General features: G+C 39.8%; 1 protein-coding gene across 2 annotated transcripts in view; it reads left to right on the forward strand.

Moving 5' to 3' along the window:
* LOC137162471 (MAM and LDL-receptor class A domain-containing protein 1-like) overlaps nucleotides 1–20,951 on the forward strand; it is a 320,533-nt gene extending 299,582 nt beyond the window's left edge. For both annotated transcript variants that reach the window (XM_067562330.1, XM_067562331.1), the window contains 5 exons: nucleotides 7,819–7,901; nucleotides 7,994–8,090; nucleotides 15,942–16,017; nucleotides 19,195–19,260; nucleotides 20,682–20,951. In XM_067562330.1, coding sequence (XP_067418431.1) covers nucleotides 7,819–7,901; nucleotides 7,994–8,090; nucleotides 15,942–16,017; nucleotides 19,195–19,260; nucleotides 20,682–20,792 — 433 coding nt within the window. In that variant the 3' untranslated portion in view covers nucleotides 20,793–20,951. The remainder of the gene's footprint in view (nucleotides 1–7,818; nucleotides 7,902–7,993; nucleotides 8,091–15,941; nucleotides 16,018–19,194; nucleotides 19,261–20,681) is intronic.
* Nucleotides 20,952–21,312: the final 361 nt, after the last annotated feature.

Raw genomic sequence — 21,312 nt, forward strand, 5'->3', positions numbered from 1 at the left:
CAGAACATAATTGAAATTGAACCATCTGCAAAACATTTCAATTTTGACAAATTGGCAAATTTTGACAAAAAGTTGCATCAGAATTTTTTCAACCAGCCCTACTTTAAACAAGATAACTCTTTGCCTTCTCCTCAACAGTAAGCAGTTCCTCCAGACCTGATGAGCAGTTACACCCAACTGCACATGTTACAGAGCTTACTCATGTGCTTCAGATCTAATAATAGAGCTTGTTTTATGTAGATATTTAACAGCTGATGTTAATTCTTTAAATTTGTTCAAGGCCTCCTCATTCTACAATAGAAGAGGAAATCTAATTAGATACAATTATTGCAAGCAGATATAAATCTATTTACAATATCTACATGCTTGTTAAATGACACCTACAGGTGATAGGACCATTGAATTACCACACTGCAAACGGACCATTGGTCCATCTAGTCTGTATCCTCACAGTAGCTGGTATCATGTACTTCAAAGAAAGGTGCAAGAAGCCTCATAGTGGACAATAATGGAATAACTTACCCAAAGAAAAGTTTCTTCTAAACTCCCATCAGTTAATGGTTGTCTTAGACAATGACTGATAAGAGTTTTATTCCTTTTTTTAAAAAAAATCCTCTCTAATACATCCTGCTAAGCTTTTGGGCTCAAAGGCATCTTCTGGCATTAAGTCCCACCAGTTAATTAAGCATTGTGTAACAAAGTGTTTCCTTTTTATCAGTATGACTTTTGTTTCCATTCAGTTTCAGTGAATACTCTCGTATTATGAGAGGATCAATATTATGAGAGCATCACTTTGCCTTCCATGTCCATTTGTTATTTTATATCTTTAGCATGTCCCCTTCTGCTCACCTCCTTAAACAACCCAGTCTTTTCAATCTCTCCCACCTGGCGCTAAGCTCTTCCATCTCTGAATCCAGTTTTCCATCCCATTTCTTATACCTTTTTACCATTTTGTTTGTTTGGTTTTTTTATCACTACTGCACAGTGAGCAGTTTTTTTCATTGAGTAAGTTACAGCGATGCCCAGATCTTTGGTCTGAGTGGTTAGTGTTAATTTAGAGCCCAGCAGAGTGTTTGAATACATCGTGTCCTTCCTTCCTGTGCTGATGATCTTGCTTTTGTCAACTATAAACTTTAACAATGATGTTTCTGTTCAGAAATTGCAATACAGATGGGGCTACATTACCTTTTCATTGGGGACTCCATTGCAGTAGGAAACCTCTTTGAGCAGAGGTGATGACAGGACAGATGAAGCCAAGGGAGACAGCTTGGCTCCACTGGAACCAAAATGTATGCTGTTACAGAGCTAGAGGGCACCAGAATTCCTGAGTAGGTGCAGAGACATAAGGGGTCTGCATATGTGGATCTGGCCTCCTTTGGTATCTGTGGGATTTGAAGGCTGGATCTGCAGCTCTTTCCATACAAGGGTAGCATCCCCATCCTTTAACACATAAAGTCTCCTCCTCCAGAGGGTTTTTACTACAGGAGAGGGCAACCTGGCCCCTAGATGTTGTTCTAGTCAGCAGACAGTTGAAAACTGAAACTGAAAGTCAGAGGGTTAGGGGAAGAAGAGAAGAGAGGGTACGGCTTGATGCTGATTTAGAGACTGGAGTGATTAACTCTGTACTTTCCATTTGTTAGCTGAGGACTGTATGTCAGAAGCAGATGTAGTTGCTTCATGAACTCTTGCATCAGAAGTTGAAATTTGATTTCCCATGGTATGCTGGTGGTACCTTTACATGTTTCATATGCTTATTGTGTCCACAATGCCATCTATTTTCTCTGGCTGTTTTTAAGGGAGAGGCTTGATAGAGATCTGAGTGAGTCTGCAAGGGGATGGGAAGATTTGTGGGAGTTTGGCAGGATACTGAGTTTTGTTTGGTGTTGTTAAATTAGCTACTAATTATTATATTGTGTTCCTATAACATGTGTTGGGGTACCTATGGCTTTAACTGACCACTGCTTTATGTATATGTGTGTGTATAGACTGAAATAAATAAACACATAGAATTATTCTGTCTGCATTTCCATTATTACAAAAGGTCCCTGGCAGTGATTAGTAATTTGGCTTATAATAGGAAGTTTTCTGATATTTAATCAGCCTTTACAATTGCTTTATTGAAAATAAATAGTAACATCTAGCATTTAAGTGGTTAACTGTCATGGGAGGAGGGTATGTTTAATACTTTTAGCTTAAGCATTTATTTATGATTAAAAGTATTGTTGCCATTTATCAAATGCCACACTAAACAGGAGAGCTCTTGAATGAAGTATAGCCAATAAAATGGATTGACAAAGGATAGAATGTTTCTAAAATAGAACTGCAGAACACTGTTTGACATCAATGCACCTTCCTCATTATGGAACATTAGTAATTATTGCTGCAGGGAAAACAACAGGTTTCATCAGTCAGTTATTCAAATACACCATGCCCTTCATTGAAAATACAGCTTCACTGAGTGTTTTTCCTTCTCAGCTAATAAAGAGATCTTATTACCTCTACATTTGAAGGTAAGGGGCCTGATTCTCCATTGCCTTGCACTGGTGGTGTCATTTACACTTGTGCAAGGGTGGTGTATAATGCTATTACTTCAGAGAGGAAGCATTTTACATCCACTTTGTGCAAGTGCAAATGACTACACAAGTAGAGAATCAGACACGACGTGGAGATATTCAAATCAAATTGAAAGCATTGGAAATAACAAGCATTTGCATCAGTTGTAATTGTTTTGAGTTTTACAGGTACGGTCCTTAATGTAATGTAAACTTCTGTAGGCTGAGATGCAGCGGTGTGTCATCCAGACACGTTCCTGTTAAATTAGACCTGTCCTTCACGAACGTGGTAAAGGAAAAAAACCTTACCTGTTTCTTATTTCCTAACTCTGAGTTAAATGAGTCACGACCACAGGCCCAGGGTGCAGAAACATAGGCAGTGCTATAGTTCATTTCCCAGCATTACCAGTATACGTATTACAGAGCAATGAGTTTGAAATCCTACGAGCAAAATTAGAAGTGTTAACTGTCCCATTTCAGGGTGACCCTCCCGTCTGGACTTGCTAATAGAAGAAGACGTTTTGTCAGGCAGGGTAGATTAAGATTGTGTACTGGGATGGAAGGATTCTAAAGCCTGGTCTATCTGTTTCTCTCTCTTCCTCGCTGTTTCCACTATGAGGATGCCACTGGCCTGGATGGATAGGAATGGTTATCTTCCTAGTTCAGGTAGGAGCTGGATGGCTTTTATAAAACTAGCACTATTGTGAAATGTGCTGCTGCTAATTAGTCAGCAAGCAATTAGTCCAAGCACTTCAAAGCTTTGTGGCTCAAGGGATTTTATTCAGCGACTTCTACTGTCGCCTGTCTTCAAAATAAAATGAATTGCTTCATGGTAGGAAAGACTAATTAAGGAATCCCTTCAGAACTCCTGCCACTCCTGTTTGTAGAGACTTAACACATTGTCCCGAGTGCATGTTTGGCCTCTGCTCTAGAGGGTCTCCCCTTCACATCATAGTTTGTGTGTCCTCAGCTGCCTAGTTCATCGAGGAAACTAACAGTGACTTTGAAGGAAGCAACTCGTCTGCCTTTCAACTGAAAGTAATGTGCTGTGAGTACAGTGCAATCACACCAGTGGGAAGGGTAATTAGGAGTGTTCTCCTTCATTAACTTGACTTCTAGTAACCTGTCTCTTGGGTTTATACCACAAGCTGCACAGACCTACCTGGAGCTCTTAGAGCAATTAAAGTTCATTTCAGGACATTAAGACACCAAGATCATATTTATCTATATAAAGAAGGCTAAGAAATCTGCCTTCATTTCTTTCTATATCTGCCTGATATTATTGTTGTTACTTATTATTTGTATTATTCCAATAATGCCCAAGGTCCCAGTCAGGATTGGGCCCCATTATGTAATTTGCTGTACAAACACACATGAAAACACATTCCCTGCTCAGACAGAGTTTAGTCTAATTTAGAGTTTGCAGTCTAATTTCCTACTGAATCAGTAGCTTGCCTTACACATCCTTTCTGGAGATTTTTTTTTTTAATTACAAAACAGGTCCAAGAGAAATTATGAGGTTGATATTTCTGCTGCCTTCCACCTTAGCTAGTCATACATACCTGTGCAGAGGACAAAGTGAGTGTAAATCACCACATGAGCAGAATGACGATACTTTACACCCATTTTGCAAAGATGTAAATGATTATGCAGGGCACAAGACAATGGAGAATCAAGTCCATAAAGGTGTACACATAAATCTCTCTCTCCTTTCAGCTGCATGGGTTTTGTTGGTTCTGTTTAGTTTGTTCTCCTGGTTTTTTGTTTTTTTTAAGTACATAGTTCCTGTATGAAGGCCTGGTCAAAGAAATGGGGTTCTGTCTTTGGTTCTGAAAGTTCTGATGTCTCTTCCTGGAGTGAGCTCCAGGTTTGTGAACTAGTTTCAGAGAAAGTGCTGTCTCCTGCAGGCCTGAGTTTCATCCTTAAGGTCAACAGTTCTGTGATCCACTGAACATTGCTGTTGCGGTAACCATGCAAGGTGAAGCTGTAAATTGTGGATAGCTCTGAGAATAGGGCCAAGTCCTTTTGTTTGACCTGAAATTCAATGGGGAGCCACCTTGGGGTAATGTTCTTTCAACAGCCTGTGTTGTTGAGCAATCAGGCTGTCATATTCTTGATCAAATTTAACTTTTTCAAGATCAGCAATTTCATACCTAAGAATGGAGAATGAATGCTTCGATCATTGCAGTTGAATCTGAATCTGTCAGGAAGGGGTGCAATCTTTTTGCCACATAGATGGAAAAGGGTAATTTTTGTGGCAATGGCTATTTGGATATTCAGAAACAGTGAGAAATCCAGTTGCACGTCAAGGTTGCAGTCTGCCTTAGCAATGTTATAGAACTGACAAGTTAGTCAAATACTTCCCCTTCCCCACCAGTCTCCCCTCAGCCAGCTGTTCATCCTTGAGTGGCAGATCTCAGGCAGCTATTGGATACTGAGAGATTTTTGTGTATCTGATATGAAAGTATTGTACTGCAGGATGTCATCTATGTATTGCTGACAAACAGTAGTATCATTTTTCTGACTCTCAGTTATCCAAAGCTCCTTGTTATCCTAAATAAGATCATGCTCACGTGATTTATTGATTGATTTTGAAATTTCTCTCAGTTATCTCAGCATTCTCAATGTCCCTCATTCCATTGGGATAATCGAGATTGCACTGAATTGCTTGTACAGAAATATTGTTTGTATTTTTTTAAGTCATGGACTGGCCATGGTTAACATCTTTCTTTAATCATTAAGGACTAGATCCCCCTACTTAAATTGTAGAGTACTTTCTCCACAGATGGTCTTACTGAAGTCAGTGAGAGCATATGTGATATAAGGTGATATTCAACATGAGTAAGAATATCAGCATCTGGCCCTACATGAATGTGGACAAACTTTTGTAAAGACATTTTGTACACCTTCCTCCCCTCTAGCGCCCCTCCGCTGCAGAAAAGAGTTTGGCTTCAATAAAAGCTACATTCAGTATCCACACAGGCTGGCTTGGTTTTTTATTGAAAAAAAAAAAGCTCATCCCATTTTATTTCCAGGTTTAGTGAAATCTGCAGGCCTCTCCACTGAATGGAGAAATGACATTTGCAACTTCTTGTTTGAGATGATGCCACTTTGTAATTAATGAAGGGCCAAACCCTGGAAGGATTTGTGTGAATTTCCACATGATAAACCAGGCTTGTCTGATGGATGTACATTTTATTCCAATGGCTGAGACAACCACTAAAATTTTCCTACCCACAGATAAAAGGAAAAATTAAATTAAATGGTGACGTCAAGGCTGGAAGTCTTGTCTAGTAGGTGAACTCCCTTTCTATCCTTTTGTTGTTTCATAAAATGTCTTTCCATTATCAGCAGTGATTTTATATTTACTTCCAGATTACTGATGAAAATGTTCAATGGCTTCAGGCCTAGTACCAATCCCTGTGGAGTCCCATCAGAAACACGCCCATTCAACAATGATTCGCCATTAGCAACTACTTTTTGAGATCTATCAGTTAGCCATTTCTTAATCCACTTAACGTGTAGCCAAATGGAAAGATATACCTCTAGGAACAAGTAATGCAGGCCATTCCTACAGATAGGATACTGTCTACTAGAAAGCAACAACTCTGAAGAGGATTTAGGGGTTATAGCGGACAAGCAACTCAATGTGTCAACAATGCAATGCTGTGACAAAAAGGGCTAATGTGATCCTTGGATGTGTGAACAGGAGAGTAAGGATGTAAATTTCCCTTTGTATACAACATTGGTTAGACCAAATACCGGTCTACTGTATCCAGATCTGGTGTACACATTTTTAAAAGGATGGTGAAAAATATGAGGGGGTGCAGAAAAGAACCAAAAAAAAGAGTGCTAGAAAAAATACTATACAGTGAAAGATGTAAAGTGCTCAGTCTGTTTAGCTTATCAAAAAGAAGACTGTGAGATGATTTGATTCCTGTGTATAAGTACTTCTATGTGAAGAAAATACGGAGTACCAAAGGCTCTTTACTCTAGTAAAAACAGCATAACAAGAACCAGTAATTGGAAGCTGAAACTAGACAAATTCAAGTTAGAAATACGGCACAATTTTTTAACAGTGAGGGTGATTAATGCTTGGACCAAACTACAAAGCAGTGAACTCGCCATATCTTGATTTTTTCAAATCAAGACTGGATACCTTTCTGGAAGATATGCTTCAGTCAAACACAATTTGTTGAGGCCAATACAGGGGTAACTGGGTGAAATATTATGAAATGAAAAGTTACATAGGAGGTCAGACTAGATGACCTAATGGTCCTTTCTGACCTCAAACTACACGAATCTATCGAAAACTCTTTCTTCCCCCTAGCCCCTTTATATAGAAACAAAAAGAGTTGTGATCATATAATTAAAGACTGTGTCATAATGCATAGGCACAAAGCGGCCAATTTAAGGTTGTACAAGCAACCTTAATGCTGGGATTTCCTAATTTTTGAGTGCTTGACTTTCCAATCTTAATAACGTTCTTTTAACATTGTTTTGTGTGTGGAATTCACACAATATATAGATTTGCCTATCCTTATTTAACAGTCTATGCATGGTTTATTGACTCTACATGGTTTATTTACTCTACAATATTAAAACAAAATGATAATGGAGAGAGGGAGTGAAGCATCTATGAAAGGAAAGAGGTAATACTTACCAGGATGCTTAGACCATCCTAGATATTGGATTACGGACCTGCTGTCTGGTTTATTTTCATTGGTTGCTTTTCAGTGGAAATGTGGTTAAGGAGTGTATTTTGAAAAGAAAAATAAAAGAACAAATGATTAGATAGCAATAAAGAAAAAGAAACACAGATTCTTTCTCTCCTTTCCCTGCTCCTATGCCTCCCTCTCCGGTGGGGTGGGGTGGGGTGGCTGGATCCGCTAATCAGAAATGTTTCTTATTTTCATTGGAGCCAAAGAAAAGAAGGAGTAACAGGATGAATCACACTAGTCAAATATAGGTATAGAATTATGCTGTTTGGGGGCAGACAGTGAGGACAGATTAGCTGACTGTTGGTGCTGCTTATCATCCTTTCTGGTTTGATTTTTGTGTTTATCATTTCCATTTTCATTCCATAAATGTTGATTCTGCAGGTTATACATTCTGGTCACAGCGCTAAATGTTCCCGAGCATTTGAATTACCTAATTGTACTTTCCAGTGCTTTCGATCATCCTTCAGCATGTTCCCTAACTTCTCTTCTTGAAAGCATTCCCAGGTCCTCATTTCTCACAAACTGCTTTTTTATCTTATTCCCAGATGTGGAAAAGAATGGCAAGGAAATCGTTGCCACATCAAGGTTCAGCTTCCCCCAACTGCAGCTTCCATTCTCCTTCAAAATGGTGGGTCAAGTGAAGACATTTAACAGCATTCAAGCCATTCTTTTAGTATTTTCTTATGCTTATTTATCTCTTTGATTGGTCTGACTTTGCAGATATGTGGACTGGCTTGGGTGTTGCATTAGCTTTCCTGCTGATTGAAATCACAGTTGCTGTCTTGTGTTTCCTTTCAAAGAAGAAAGTGCCAAGAACGTAAGTGAAGCCTTTTCTTGTGTGCAAAAGCAGACAAAAATGTGGCAGAAAGCAATGGACAACTGCCCAGTTTCTTTGGTTTCAACTTTTAAATCTCCTCTCAGTCTGTTTGCCCTAAATATGCAGCTATAAACATAAAACCTAGTTTTGCACAAGCTGACCTTAATGGACCTCAAACTGGAAACAATGAAATGCATCTTGATTGCTTAGAATACCTTAAGTGCAACTTTGTGTGTTTATCACTAAATTACAGAGCCCTAGGATCCATCAGAGCTCAGAAATACCCATCTTTTTTTACTTGATGTTTAAATGGGAGGACATTGGAGAGGTCTGTGGTTTCTCAAAACCTCTAAGGGCAAATTCAGTTCCCAGATTCAGATCTGAAGCTCCCCTGGAAGCCAGCGGGCACTATGTGCTGCACTTCAGAGAGCAGAATTTTGCCCTAAATGTTTTCTAAAATATTTGCAAAACATCGAAGAACTTTTGTTTTTTAAAGCATCCCCATCCCTGTGAAAATTACTCTGAATGGAATAGAAACATCTTTCTAATCAAAAAGATTTGTTCAGAAAGACTGAATATCTTTATTCATTTATGTAAAAAATAGACAGATAAGAATCCAAAAAAAGATTTGTGGAACTGCTAAGCTGTGTGCTCTCTTTCCTTTCACCACTCACACTGCTTGTGCCAATTCCCCCATCCTCTTCTCCCACCTTGTGTATATATATGATCTTTGTACATGTCCATCTAGATTGTGAGCTCTTCAGAGCTAGGTCCCTGTCTAGCATGTGCCTCGTGTGCTGTCCATACTGTGCAAATAAAACCAATCTCTCTCCCAATGGCATACTGAAAGGGAAGGTGGGGGGCCAGGCCCTTGGACACCGGCCTGTGGGGGGACACCAGGTCAGCCCTTCACGACACCCAGGAGGTGGGGGATGCAGGAGGCTCTGAGGGGTTCCCCTCAGCATCTCCCCCTCAAACGTCATGAAGAGCTGGCCCCCATGCTGGAGGGGTGAGGCTGCCCCATCTGAGCCAGCGCTGGGCTGTGAGGCTGGAGCGGTGGGTAAGTGCGGGGGGGAGGGACGGTGGAGCCAAGCCTGCATTTCTGCCCCCATCAAGCCTCCCGCCACCCCCCAAAGGTACAAACCCTCCCTCCCCAGGGCAGCTGGGGGCGGCACCAGGACCCCTCCTGCCCCGCATGGTGGGAAGAGCATGAGGTCTGGGCGGTGTGGTGCAAATGTAGGCTTGGCCCCCAGGTGCCAGAGACCCTTGGTACGCCACTGCTCTCTGCTGACATGCCAAAATATAAAATGGCTTCTTCATAATTATTAAAGGAGAAGGGAAAAACAGAATGGCTGAAACAAAGAAGTGCTGAAAGAAGGGCTTTTTCTATAATCCTGATACACAGATTCTCTTTAGCCAGTCGTTCACTTTCTCAGAATCTTTGAAAAATAACCCTGACTCACTGACAGATCTCTTGGAACCTTAGCAACACTCTTTGCCTTTTCTGTTCTTCTCCCAACCCTCCTTTCCATTCCTCTAGTCCAGTCTCTCCATTTCTCTCTCCCCTCTCAATGCCAGCTTTTGCATTTTCTGGATTTTTTGCTCTCTATCTGTTTCTTTCTACTGCCAGTTGCCTCTCTCCCTCTGGTGTCAGTTCTCCTCATTTCTTTCTTTCTCTTTGCGCATCTTCCTCTTGATTTTCATCCTCTTTAATACCAGTTCCTTCCCCCCCTCTCCCGTCCCAACATCTAGCTACCAGGGTCTCTCTTTATTGTCAGCTCCTACTGCTCTGCTGCCTTATCCATGTCACTTTCATATTGTCAGGCTCCCCTCACCCTCAGTTTCTCTTCTCCAAGCTTCATCTTCAAAAGCCACCTCCTCTCCTTCAAGCTTCTACTTTACTGCAGACATTTTTCTCCTCACAACTGCCTCTCTCTCCCACCCTCACCGCTAAGCAGTGCAAACCTCTGGACTAAAGCTATTGCTGAGGAGACCTCACTAATTCAACACTCCACCATGACCAGCAAACAGCATGGTCTAGTGGACACAACAGTGTGCTATGAACTAAGAACATTTTTATTCTAATCCTGGCTTTGCTATAAACTTACTGTGTGGCCTCACCTAACTGCTCTGTGTCTGTTTCCTCCTCTAATGTGTGAATAGTAATATTTCATTATCTTATTTCACTGGGTATTGAGGCTTAATTCCCTCCAGTTTTACAGCCCTTTGAGGTTCTTAGATAGAAAGCACTATAGAAATGTAAGATGAATAGTGCTATCCTCACTGTCACGTAGAGCTGACCAAATTTTTTATTAAATTTCTGTTAAAATTTGTGTTATTTTGACTGGCTGTAGTGTAAAGTATCATATATTGTTATGCTACTTCTCTTCCCTCCTAAACTTTTCCTTCTACCTGCTTAAAACATCATTAGGTAGCTTAAGGGTTACTGAACTATCACCCACTTCTCTTCCAGCTTCCCAGCCAGGATTTAAGGAATAGGATTTTTTCCCTTTCTTGCAATTAACTAAGCTGACAAAAAGTTCCAGAATGACAGCTCTAGAATCTTCTTTTTTCTACATAGAAGAGGTACCATCATGAAATGACAACAGCAGTCTTTTTGTTCTGTGTTTGTATAGCATCAAACACAACGGGATCCTGGTCCATGATTGATGTTCCTAAGTGCTATCTAGTACAAATAATTAATAAGAAAAGCAATAAGTGCAGAGTTCCCCACGCTACCCTCTATATGTGTCTCAGCTCTGACCTGCAGGGAATCACATTTGGGGATGAAAAGTTAGATATCTCAATCTCCAGGGACGAATTAGAGCTTGACCTGTCTGCTGAGACTTCCAGAAAAGTAACTTATGGTGGTGGAATTCTGTTATGAATTGGACTGAGAATACCCACTCACTTCACATACAGCACCAAACCACCATTAGACAGTAATTGTTTTCAAGTCGCAACTAACATGCAGCTGATTGGGACTAGAAATCCAGAGCACAGATCACCATAGCCATGAGATCATGAGGACGTTGTTTCAAACTTCATCCAGGCAGTGACTGCGTATTCTTAAATGTATGTTCAGCACGTAGCACATTTTGGTAAATAATAGTAATTATAAACATGGTACTGAGTTAATGCAAATCATTCCTAATTGCTTTCTCAGAAATCAAAAGCAGCTGTAAGAAAAAGTGGTTAGTATCGTGACACTGAAGTCTGAGAATGATAAGTCTTTGGATGATAAGTGACTTGTGCATGTATAAGCTTGTAAAATGTACGATATGACAGCACCACACAGAGACTCGAGACGTTTTTCCTGCTTTAAAAAGAAAAGGATTTGATGCAGCCAGAGGCATTTAACTGGCTGAAGGGTTAACTGCACCTGACACTTTACCACAGCTTGGGGTCACCACAAAGACCAGTGTCCATTTCACACTTTTCATGGAGTGATGTGATTTTGTGTTAGGCACAGGGGGAAGTGCAGTGCTCTAAGAGAAGAATCCTTCATTCTTTATTCAGAAGGAGTTTGGCCTAGTGCACAAGTGGGCCCCTGTTTATATAATGTCTATCGGATTCGAGGTGTTGAGGCTCTCATACCATTATGGGACTGCATGTTCAGACATTTGCAGCTGCTCCTCCTCAGGCACCCCCATAAGTCTTTCTGTTTGTTCCCATAGCACTTTAAAGGCGTCAGTGGATCTATCAGTACCTCAGAGGAACTAACACAGGATTATGCACAATAGTTGGTGGCACAGTTTTAGCATCTGATGGAGACTAGTTGCAAATGATGGAGCACATCTAGTTCATCAGAAGACCACCACAGGGAACAGGAGCAGTCCTGTTAGCCTTAGACAGCTGCTGGGCTAAGGGTTATGACTCACATCAGGAGATCTGTTGGATTAAATCGTATCATTTTTCTCCTTCAGAGGGAACACTGACAATCAATAATGCCTATTGACTAATGGACAAAAGCAGCCAGCCCTGTGGCTTGGCAGCGGTGTATATCACGGCCACAGTGGCATTCAGATATGGAAGTGACTTCAAGGCGCTCAGTTAGGGCTGTGTGAAACTTTTGTCAAGAGAGAAACCCCAAGCTTGAGGAAACTTGCCAGGTTTCCACATTTCTGCTTATTCTCCATAGGTGAGGTGCTTGGGCTCAGTGGAAGGCTGCCCGCTGTGATGCTTTTTCAGTGGCAGCTGCCCTTCCTGACTGAATGGAAGCAAGGCACCATGATGGTTTCTGATTCATAACAGTTGTCCACCCAAGTTTGATCTTTTTTCCTCCAGGATAAATCTTAAACAATTACTAGAAAACCTTTTTCATGCTGCTCAGCTGTGCTTATTTGCAGCTGTCTACAGCACTGCCAATGTCCGTAGGTCTTCTGATCCTGTTTATTATCCATCCTGTGCCTGACCCACCATTGACAGCCTTGGGAGATAGTGCTCCTGTCAGTCCCAGTGAGCACAGAACTCCAGAGCTCCTGGGGTTGTCAGCAGCATTATCAGTGGGCAGGCAGCAGAGAGTAAACAAACTCAGAAATGCTGGGGAAATGGGTTAGAGGAGATAGTGGCAGGAGATGGAGACTCTTCTTTTGGGAGAGAGGAGAGCAGAGGTATGGTTTTGTGGTCAAAGCACAAAACTGGGAGTCATCAGGCGTGTAGCTCTTCTTCATAAGTTGTTTTATTAGCTTATTGTTGCACTTCAAATGCCACCTTTGTTTGTGTAGGAGTTATTTCCACCACTCCACTTGCCTGGAGAGGAGACTCGATGTCGTAGTAAGGAGATCTTGGTTTATTCTTGCCTTTTTTCAGAAATGATATTTCTGATGGACATTACACTTAGGACAAAGAATACAAGGAAACTGGAGGAGAGAAAATAAGAAGATCACTCAGTCTTTGAGTTGGACATGACCAAGTTGAGAGATGCAAAGGCCTTTTTTAAAAAATAGCAAAGTAGTAAAAATAACTGAAAAGAAAATTAAGTACAGAATTAGGCTGTCAAGACAGTATGTTAGAAGCCTAATCAAGCAGGAAACTAGAAGTACAGAAATTCTAAACCAATCACCATAACTGTCTTTTGAGTCTACCCACATTGCACCCTGACACATATTTCCTCTGCAGAATGGAATGACTAACCTATATTTTTCAAACCTAAATTGTGTGTAAAAAGCTTTGTAAATATTTTCAGAATAGAGGCCTTTAGTTAGATTTACAGTTTGAAACATCTATAAAATATGTGTTCAAGGGATTAGTTTAATTAGAATTGACTCCTCTGTCCTTTAGCTGTAATTTTTTTTATTATAATTTTTTTTTTTTTTGGGTTATAGGTGTGGTAAAATTGAACTGATAGCACACTCTTCTTGTAACATAGACTGCATTTCAGTGTGTTGTGTTCTGGCTAAAACGGACAAAGTTTGAGTTGTTGAGTTACAGAATTCTGAATTAAATCCAGATACATTGATGTTTCCATAAAAAAGCATGATGCTACTCAACAATCTCTTTTAAACACTGACAAGTTTTTCAGTGATCAATACAACTTTCTCCCATCTCTGATAAGTGTGTGATGCTATTTGTGGTGCGTGGAATCTGCACAAAAGCAACAGCTACTGCTGGGTCATGGGAATAAGTTTAGCAAAAGTATTAGCCATGTGACCTGGTCTGTAACCCAAGATGATTTAATTCTTTCCTTTCCTTTTTGTGGTAGTTCTGGTTACATTGACCTATAGACTGATTGTTTTGAACTATGATATTTGTGAATGATACATTGGTTTACCTTTTACTACAGAGGGCTGACACAAGAGATGTAACTTAATTCCCATCGTGAGACCTCGTGATGGACATATAGCTCTTGGCTACAGCAATGAGCAATCTTTCCAAAGCAAATAATGTCAAGTAACAGCAAGCACCGCAAGAATTGGATTAACTCAAGTCACTGCTATATGTTTAGTAAAACTGACTGCTCAAGCAGTTTAAAATTAGGGTATTAAACTGATGACCAGCTGGCTTCAGGAAGAATTTTCATCCTCTGTGTAATACTGCAGTTCTACATCTCTCTGCAGCATCCACATTAATAACAGGGTACTGGAGTGAATGAACCACTGTATTCTCTAGTATGACAATCCCTATATTCCTAATTAGCCAAAGGTACAATACACCATGTTCATATTCAGGGATATAGGTCCAAATTTGCAAAGTAGCATCTGTTTGGCATCCATTTTTGTCAGCGCAACTTTGTGCAGGCAAGCATCTCATCCTACAGTTGATGAATTCAAGCATCTGCACACATAGATGATAGGTTTTACAAATGCAAATCTGTCCACTTTTAAGTAATCTCAAAATAACATTATGGAATATTTTAAGTATAACTACAGGTTGTTTACTGGGCAGGTGATTTAAAAAAATACATTTTTAATGTTACAAGTTACCATCTAAGACAGGGGTGAGCAAAATACAGCCCACGGGCCGTATCTGGCCCGTTAAACTTTTCTGTCCGGCTCGTCATGCAGGAGCACTACACTGGAGCATCAGAGAGCTTTTGGCCAGTCACTATCCGAACTTCTGGCTTCCGGTCACTGGCTGAAAGTTGCCTAACACTCCAGCGTCATGTGGCCTGCGAGACTTTCCAGAATTTGTGGACTGGCTCCTCTGAAAAATTTATTGCCCATCCCTGATCTACAACTATGGGCAAGTTGTTTTTTTTTAATCAATGGGAGTTAGACACCCAAATCCCTTTTAAAATCTGGTTGCATGTAGTTACCCATGAACAGTTTATGTTCCACTAAGGCATACTGGAACACTAGTGTTTTAGTAGCAAAATAATGGTATAAAGGAAGTGATCTCATCCCGTACTGCTGCCAATATAACACTGTTATAACTTTAATAAGGCATGCACAATGCTATGTTCTTGTAATATTTACTTTACCTACCTACTAGGTTTGTTGTTTGAATGTCTGGCATCAGTACTCCAATCCGTTTCCACCATACCTCAAAAAAGTCATAAGTGATTTGAGTAGGAAGCTGAAAATGTGCTTGTTTATGGGTAAGAGACTGATTAATAATTGGGACTCTCCAAGGGTGAGTGAGCTGCAGAGGCCCGCTCGGCTAGTCACGTCCTGCTGAAAAGCAAGACGTACAATTCCAAGTAGTAGTCAGTGGGAGTAAAGAGAGTGAGGGCACCTTGCAAGAGCAGGTTCTTTCAGAGTGAACCAGAACTTTGCTTCTGCCCATATCTACTTTATGTCCCCTCCTGTCTTCCTCTGCCCATATTCCATTATGCTCCCCTCCCCCCCACAATTCTTTTTGTCTTTTTCAACCAGTCCTGACTTTGTGTCTTCTTGCAAGCTACCCTCTTATTCTTGAAAGAGCATCCTAATTAACATACACCAGGCTCTCCCCACATTAAAAACAACCTGTTTTGTATATCATTCATGTTACATGCCACTCTCTTCCTTGCTGCACCGTATTGTAATGTGTTTGGATTCAGCCTGCTTGTGCTGTTAAAGTGTAAGCTTTCTGAGTCCGCAATTCACTTGTTTGGCCCAGTTTTACCCATTGTATAGCACCAAATATTCTTACAACACTTTGTGAATTACACTGTATAAATCCATGGATGTGCAATAGTATATTGATTTTCAGCAGAAGCAAGTTAAACAATTCTATTTTTACTGTCTTTTCAAAAACTGCAAGCTCACACACACGCAGAATAAAACCCTCAGGCCAAATTCATCTCCTGTGTAATTCCATTTACTTCAGTGGAGTTACATCAGGAAAGAATCTGGCCCTTTATCTTTTTGGCTCAGCCTGAAGCAGTTTTACTATTTGACAGTCTATGTGTCATTATGTCTTTTTAAGGAACCAGGAGGAAATCCATAATACTTCATTTGCTAACCCATTGTACGAGGATTATATCTCACCTGGGGAAGTAAAGGTAAGTCGCAATAGCCAGTCGTACACTTACAGAAGTAGAAAGTACAAAGCCACAGTGTTGTTCAAACATGCTTCCCAGGAAAACAAATGAGTAAAATTCCTTAGTGAATGTTTTTAAATAAGGAAAACAAATCTCACAAAACAACTACATTTCCACTGACAGGCAAGGTAAGATTTCTGCTGCACTGTATTTTCAGCACACAAATAGACTCCCATTTGAAGACAATATAGTGTTAGGAACGTTTTTGTGATTTCAGCTAATATTCTCTGGCTGGTGAATCTGAACATCACCAATTTTGGTTAGAATATTTAGTCAGATATTTAAAGCAACTGCCCATTCATTGGGCTTCCCTATTTCCTTGTGCTTCTGAAAATAAGAGAGAAAATAAATATATAAAGGGCTAGCTACACTAAAGCACTCAGCTACATGTATGTAACATCACTGGATTTAGTGAAAACTGTGCTATGCATCCTAATCTTTTAAACACGTTGCAATTTGCATTGCTATAAAAATATTATAGTAAACAAAAAACCTACAAAACATATCATTATTGGTACTGTTTTGCCTAAACCCATTCGCTGAACATAACTGAGATTACTCTACTAATAAAACCTTGCTAATAAAATTATACATCTCACAGCTCCATAAAGCTGTAAAGATTCATGAAAAAGAGATTCAAACATCAAATTACATAGTGGACCAAAATTTTTGCTCTAAGTTAGACCAGGGCAACCGCATTTTAACTGAATGCATCTCAATTATATTGCTGTTGTATTATGACTTATTTTTTTAATTAAAACATAACTGATATGAAGATTATCTATATACCTTGGAAATAAAAGGTGCAAATTAAAGCTTAAAGCAGCGGTTCTCAACCTTTTTTTCCCAAGTACCACTCGGGAAAAAAGGGGGGGGGACTTTCGGCGGCGGCGGGGTTACATGGGGGGGAACAATGCCCTCCGCTGAAACCCTGCTGCCGTTTGCCCCTTTTCGGCGGCAGGGTTTCGCGGAGGTGGGGGGGGGACTTGTGGCGCTGGCGGGGTTTTGCGGTGGGGGAACTTTCAGCGGCGGATTCGGTGGCGCCCAGCCTCCTTCGAAGTACCACCAGTGGTACGCGTACCACCGGTTGAGAACAGCTGGCTTAAAGCATTTTCCCTACCTCATTTTGCGAGTATCCTTATCAAAACTATAAGAAGGGCATATCAAGAGGGGTCCACAAGGATCAGTTCTGGGTCCAGTTCTGTTCAATATCTTCATCAATGATTTAGATAATGGCATAGAAAGTACACTGTTAAAGTTTATGGATGATACCATCGTTGGAGGGGTTGCAAGTGCTTTGGAGGATAGAATTAAAATTCAAAATGATCTGGACAAACTGGAGAAATGGTCTGAAGTAAACAGGATGAAATTCAGTAAGGACAAATGCAAAGTACTCCACTTAGGAAGAACAATCAGTTGCACACATACAGAATGGGAACAGAAAGGAATCTGGGAGTCATAGTGGATCACAAGCTAAATATGAGTTAACAGTGTAATACTGTTGGGGAAAAAAAAGCAAACATCGTTCTGGGATGTATTAGTGGGAGTGTTGTAAGCAAGACATGAGAAGTAATTCTTCCACTCTACTCCACGCTGATTAGGCCTCAACAGCAATATTGTGTCCAGTTCTGGATGCCACGTTTCAAGAAAGATGTGAACAAATTCATGAAAGTCCAGAGAAGAGCAACAAAAATGATGAAAGGTCTCGACAACATGATCAATGGGGGAAGATTGAAAAAATTGGGTTTGTTTAGTGTTGAGAAGAGAAGACCGAGGGGATGCATGATAACAGTTTTCAAGTATATAAAAGGTTGTTACAAGGACGAGGGAGAAAAATTGTTTTTCTTAATCTCTAAGGATAGGACAAGAAGCAATGGGCTTAAATTGCAGCAAGAGCGGTTTAGGTTGGACATTAGGAAAAACTTGTTATCTGTCAGGGTTAAGCCTAGGGAAGTTGTGGAATCTCCATCATTGGAGATTTTTAAGAGCAGGTTAGACAAACACCTGTCAGGTCTGGTTAAGATAATGCTTAGTCCTGTCATATATGCAAGGGACTGGACTAGATGACCTCTCGAGATCCCTTCCAATCCTATGATTCTATGAATTAGGGTAGGTTTGTCATGGCAAATAAAATTTCTCCTATCCTTTCCTCAGTAAGTAATAAAAGCGTCCACCAGAGTATTAAAATAGGATTAACAATGACATGCCATTTACTTTCTATAAAATGTTCCTCACATCAGATTTTGGAAACATTAGATCAGATTCATTCACTTGCAGGTTTGGGTTTGTAAGAGCATGTTGGAAACATTCCCATTACAATCATGTCCATTTTACTAGAACACTTCTATTTTAGTTAAAATAGATTCTTGACAGGCTTAATTTAATAGAAAGTTGAAAAACAGAAGGGTGGTGTCAGAAGAGATATTTTCATACTGGATGAGAGATCCCTAGGTACTGTGATTAAAATCCAGTGCTCCACTCTTTTGTTTTCTTTAAGATTGGAATGATATGTACTTTCAATATTTTTTTCTGCAAGAGCCAAAACAAAGGTTATGCTATTTTCCCAGAGCTTAAAGAACATTAAGTGTGACTCATATCTCCAATCAGAAAATATCATCAAACAGTAACAGTATTACTAATCTTTAGATGAACAACAGTCAAGTACTTAAGAAACTCAAGGTATGTCTATATTGACAACGACACTGTTGGTGCCGCCAGATTGAAGACCCACTCAATCGATCCGGAAGTCAACACTGTTAATCCACCCCTGCAGAAAGATTAATGGTGCGTCGACAGGAAGGCATTTCCCATCAGCGCAGCATAGTGGGGATGCCGGACTAGGTAGAAGTTAGGAAGTCCACAGGAGATATGCAAGCGACTGTGTAGTTTGCGTATCTCCCGTCAACTGCCGCTGAATTTCACCGGCATGTAGACCAGGCCTCAATTTAACTGACCTTCCTGACTATCTCAGCCTAGATCTAGCATTGCCACATTTTTGCCCATACAATTATATCATTTGTTGGTTATCTTTAATTTTTTATCTCAATATTATCATTTGATGACAATATTTCTGGTATATGTCTCTTTAATGTCACTGTTGAATAAAGTTGTTCTGAAGCTGATGTATCTCTTTTGTAGTCCCCTGAGTGTGTTGCCTCACCCACTGTGCAAATCAGTGTTTCCCCATGGCAAACACAGCAGAAGGTAGGTATCAATAATTTTCTTTCCAATATGCTGTGTTCATTCCTATTATTGGTATTTTAAACCTCTCCCAAACTATCCCATTCCTTGAACAGATTGACAAACTACTTCTCTACTTTGCCTTGTTTCTGCTTGCATTTGCTAAATATTACAGCAATGATCCCATAGATAAGCATATTTAGGCAGAGTACTAAGTATAAAGAGGACTTTGCTACAAAATGTTTGGTTTTTAACTAGATTACTGATTGAAACAACCTTGTATAGAATTTAATTTGAAATTCTGAATTAAATTGAAAATCCTAAATTAAATGTTTTTCAAATCTCCTTATTAGAGTTCTCTGTCTAAAAGAACTAAGCAATCAACTCAATTTGAAACATTTCATTATGCCAAATACACTAAATGCAAACAGACTGCTCTTTTGTGTTTACTGTCTTCAGCTCATAACTAAGAAATTCTGAGGAAAATGTTCATGCTACTGAATTGTATTGAGAAGTGCCAACATTAAATGTTATCTGTAGTTTCTCTGTGTGAATTTTACAAAATGGAAATTCACTATCATGGTTCTAAGTGCTACTAACCATTCAGTTGCTTGCTTAGAATCATCTCTCAGAAGAGTCTTAGCTAATCTGTTAAATAGGATTTCATCTTTTCCTTATTACATATTAGGTGATGCTGTCAATGTAATATTAAATGAAGGGCTGGAAACTTATTGTAATTCATAAGTAGTCCACCATCCACGACTTTATCAGCAATGCAACTTAGGTACAGTTGGAGCTACTGCCATGAACGTTGTAATGTAGCATAGCATTTCACCATGTCATGCAGTAGTTTAACCCTTATCAATAAGGCAGTTGACCTAGAAATGCTTAGGGGTGACAAAAGGCCTTGCTTAGAGAGTAACTTCATATCTTTGTCCATAAGTCAATGTATATAGTGCTTTAAAGACCACTCCAGGGATGAGCACAGAAGCACCTGTATAATAATGATGTAACAAAAATGTGGCTAGATTATCATCATTATTATTTATTTGTATTACAGTAGCAGCTAGTGGCCCAAATCAGATTTGGGGCTCCATTGTGCTAGGCACCATGCAATTGCATAGTAAGAGAGAATCCCTGCCCAAAAATGCTTGGAGTCTATAGAGACAAGACAGACACAGGTGGGAAATAGGCATAGAGAGGTGAATTGACTAGCCCAGGGACACCCAGCAAGCAATGACTTCCAGGAAAGTATGCTCATTTACACCAGCTGAGAATCTGGGCCAAAAGATTTAGGGATTCTTTGGCTTAGTTTGAACATAAGGGTGGTCTCTGGGGCAGGTGTCATTGTATATTATTTGGAAATGCAGTACCTACTGCCACTGTTACACCTATTACCATACACCACGTATTTCTGAAATAACATTTTTATGCCTTTCTTCTAGCATGCTTCCAGTAAAGATACAAGTGTCCCTTCCTTTGCCAATCCTCTTTATGGCAAAGCAACAGAAAACATGGAGAACTTGTGCAATTTATTGAAAGTAGACATAAAATAGAATATATACTCTATGTAATTTTTTCCTGTGACTGAAGATTTTGTTTCCAAAATCTAGTGGAAAGTATATTATTATGATACTGCATTAGTAATTCTCTTGGCATAAAAATATACTGATAACTGTAACTATGAATTAATTGAACATTTGAACAGATGAAATTCCAGTATATTAATAAAAAGAAGTTTCACTTAAAACCATTTTCTTGGGGTTTTTGAGTTCTAATTTTACTGCTATTACTGAGAAAAGATGACTCATTTCTGTAATTTTGAACCATTAGGGGATTTTAAATGGTTATTTTAGTGTTCCAAAGAGAAGACGCAGAAGAACTAATGTACCATCCAAGCAAGCAGACCAGGCTATATCAAAGTGATTATAATAAACATCTTAGTCTTGGGTCTGCATACCAGCTTTGCAAGTCAGATATCTGACATACTGTGTTGTATCCTTGACTTCACAAAGACATAAAAATTAACACTGCAAATCATACCTACTCAGACGTCCTTCTGCTGAGCTTTTCACC

The sequence above is a fragment of the Emydura macquarii genome, unplaced genomic scaffold (genome assembly GCF_026122565.2).
Source record: "Emydura macquarii macquarii isolate MOO-44397 ecotype Brisbane River unplaced genomic scaffold, CSIRO-AGI_Emac_v2 contig_2422, whole genome shotgun sequence".
NCBI lineage: Eukaryota > Metazoa > Chordata > Testudines > Chelidae > Emydura > Emydura macquarii.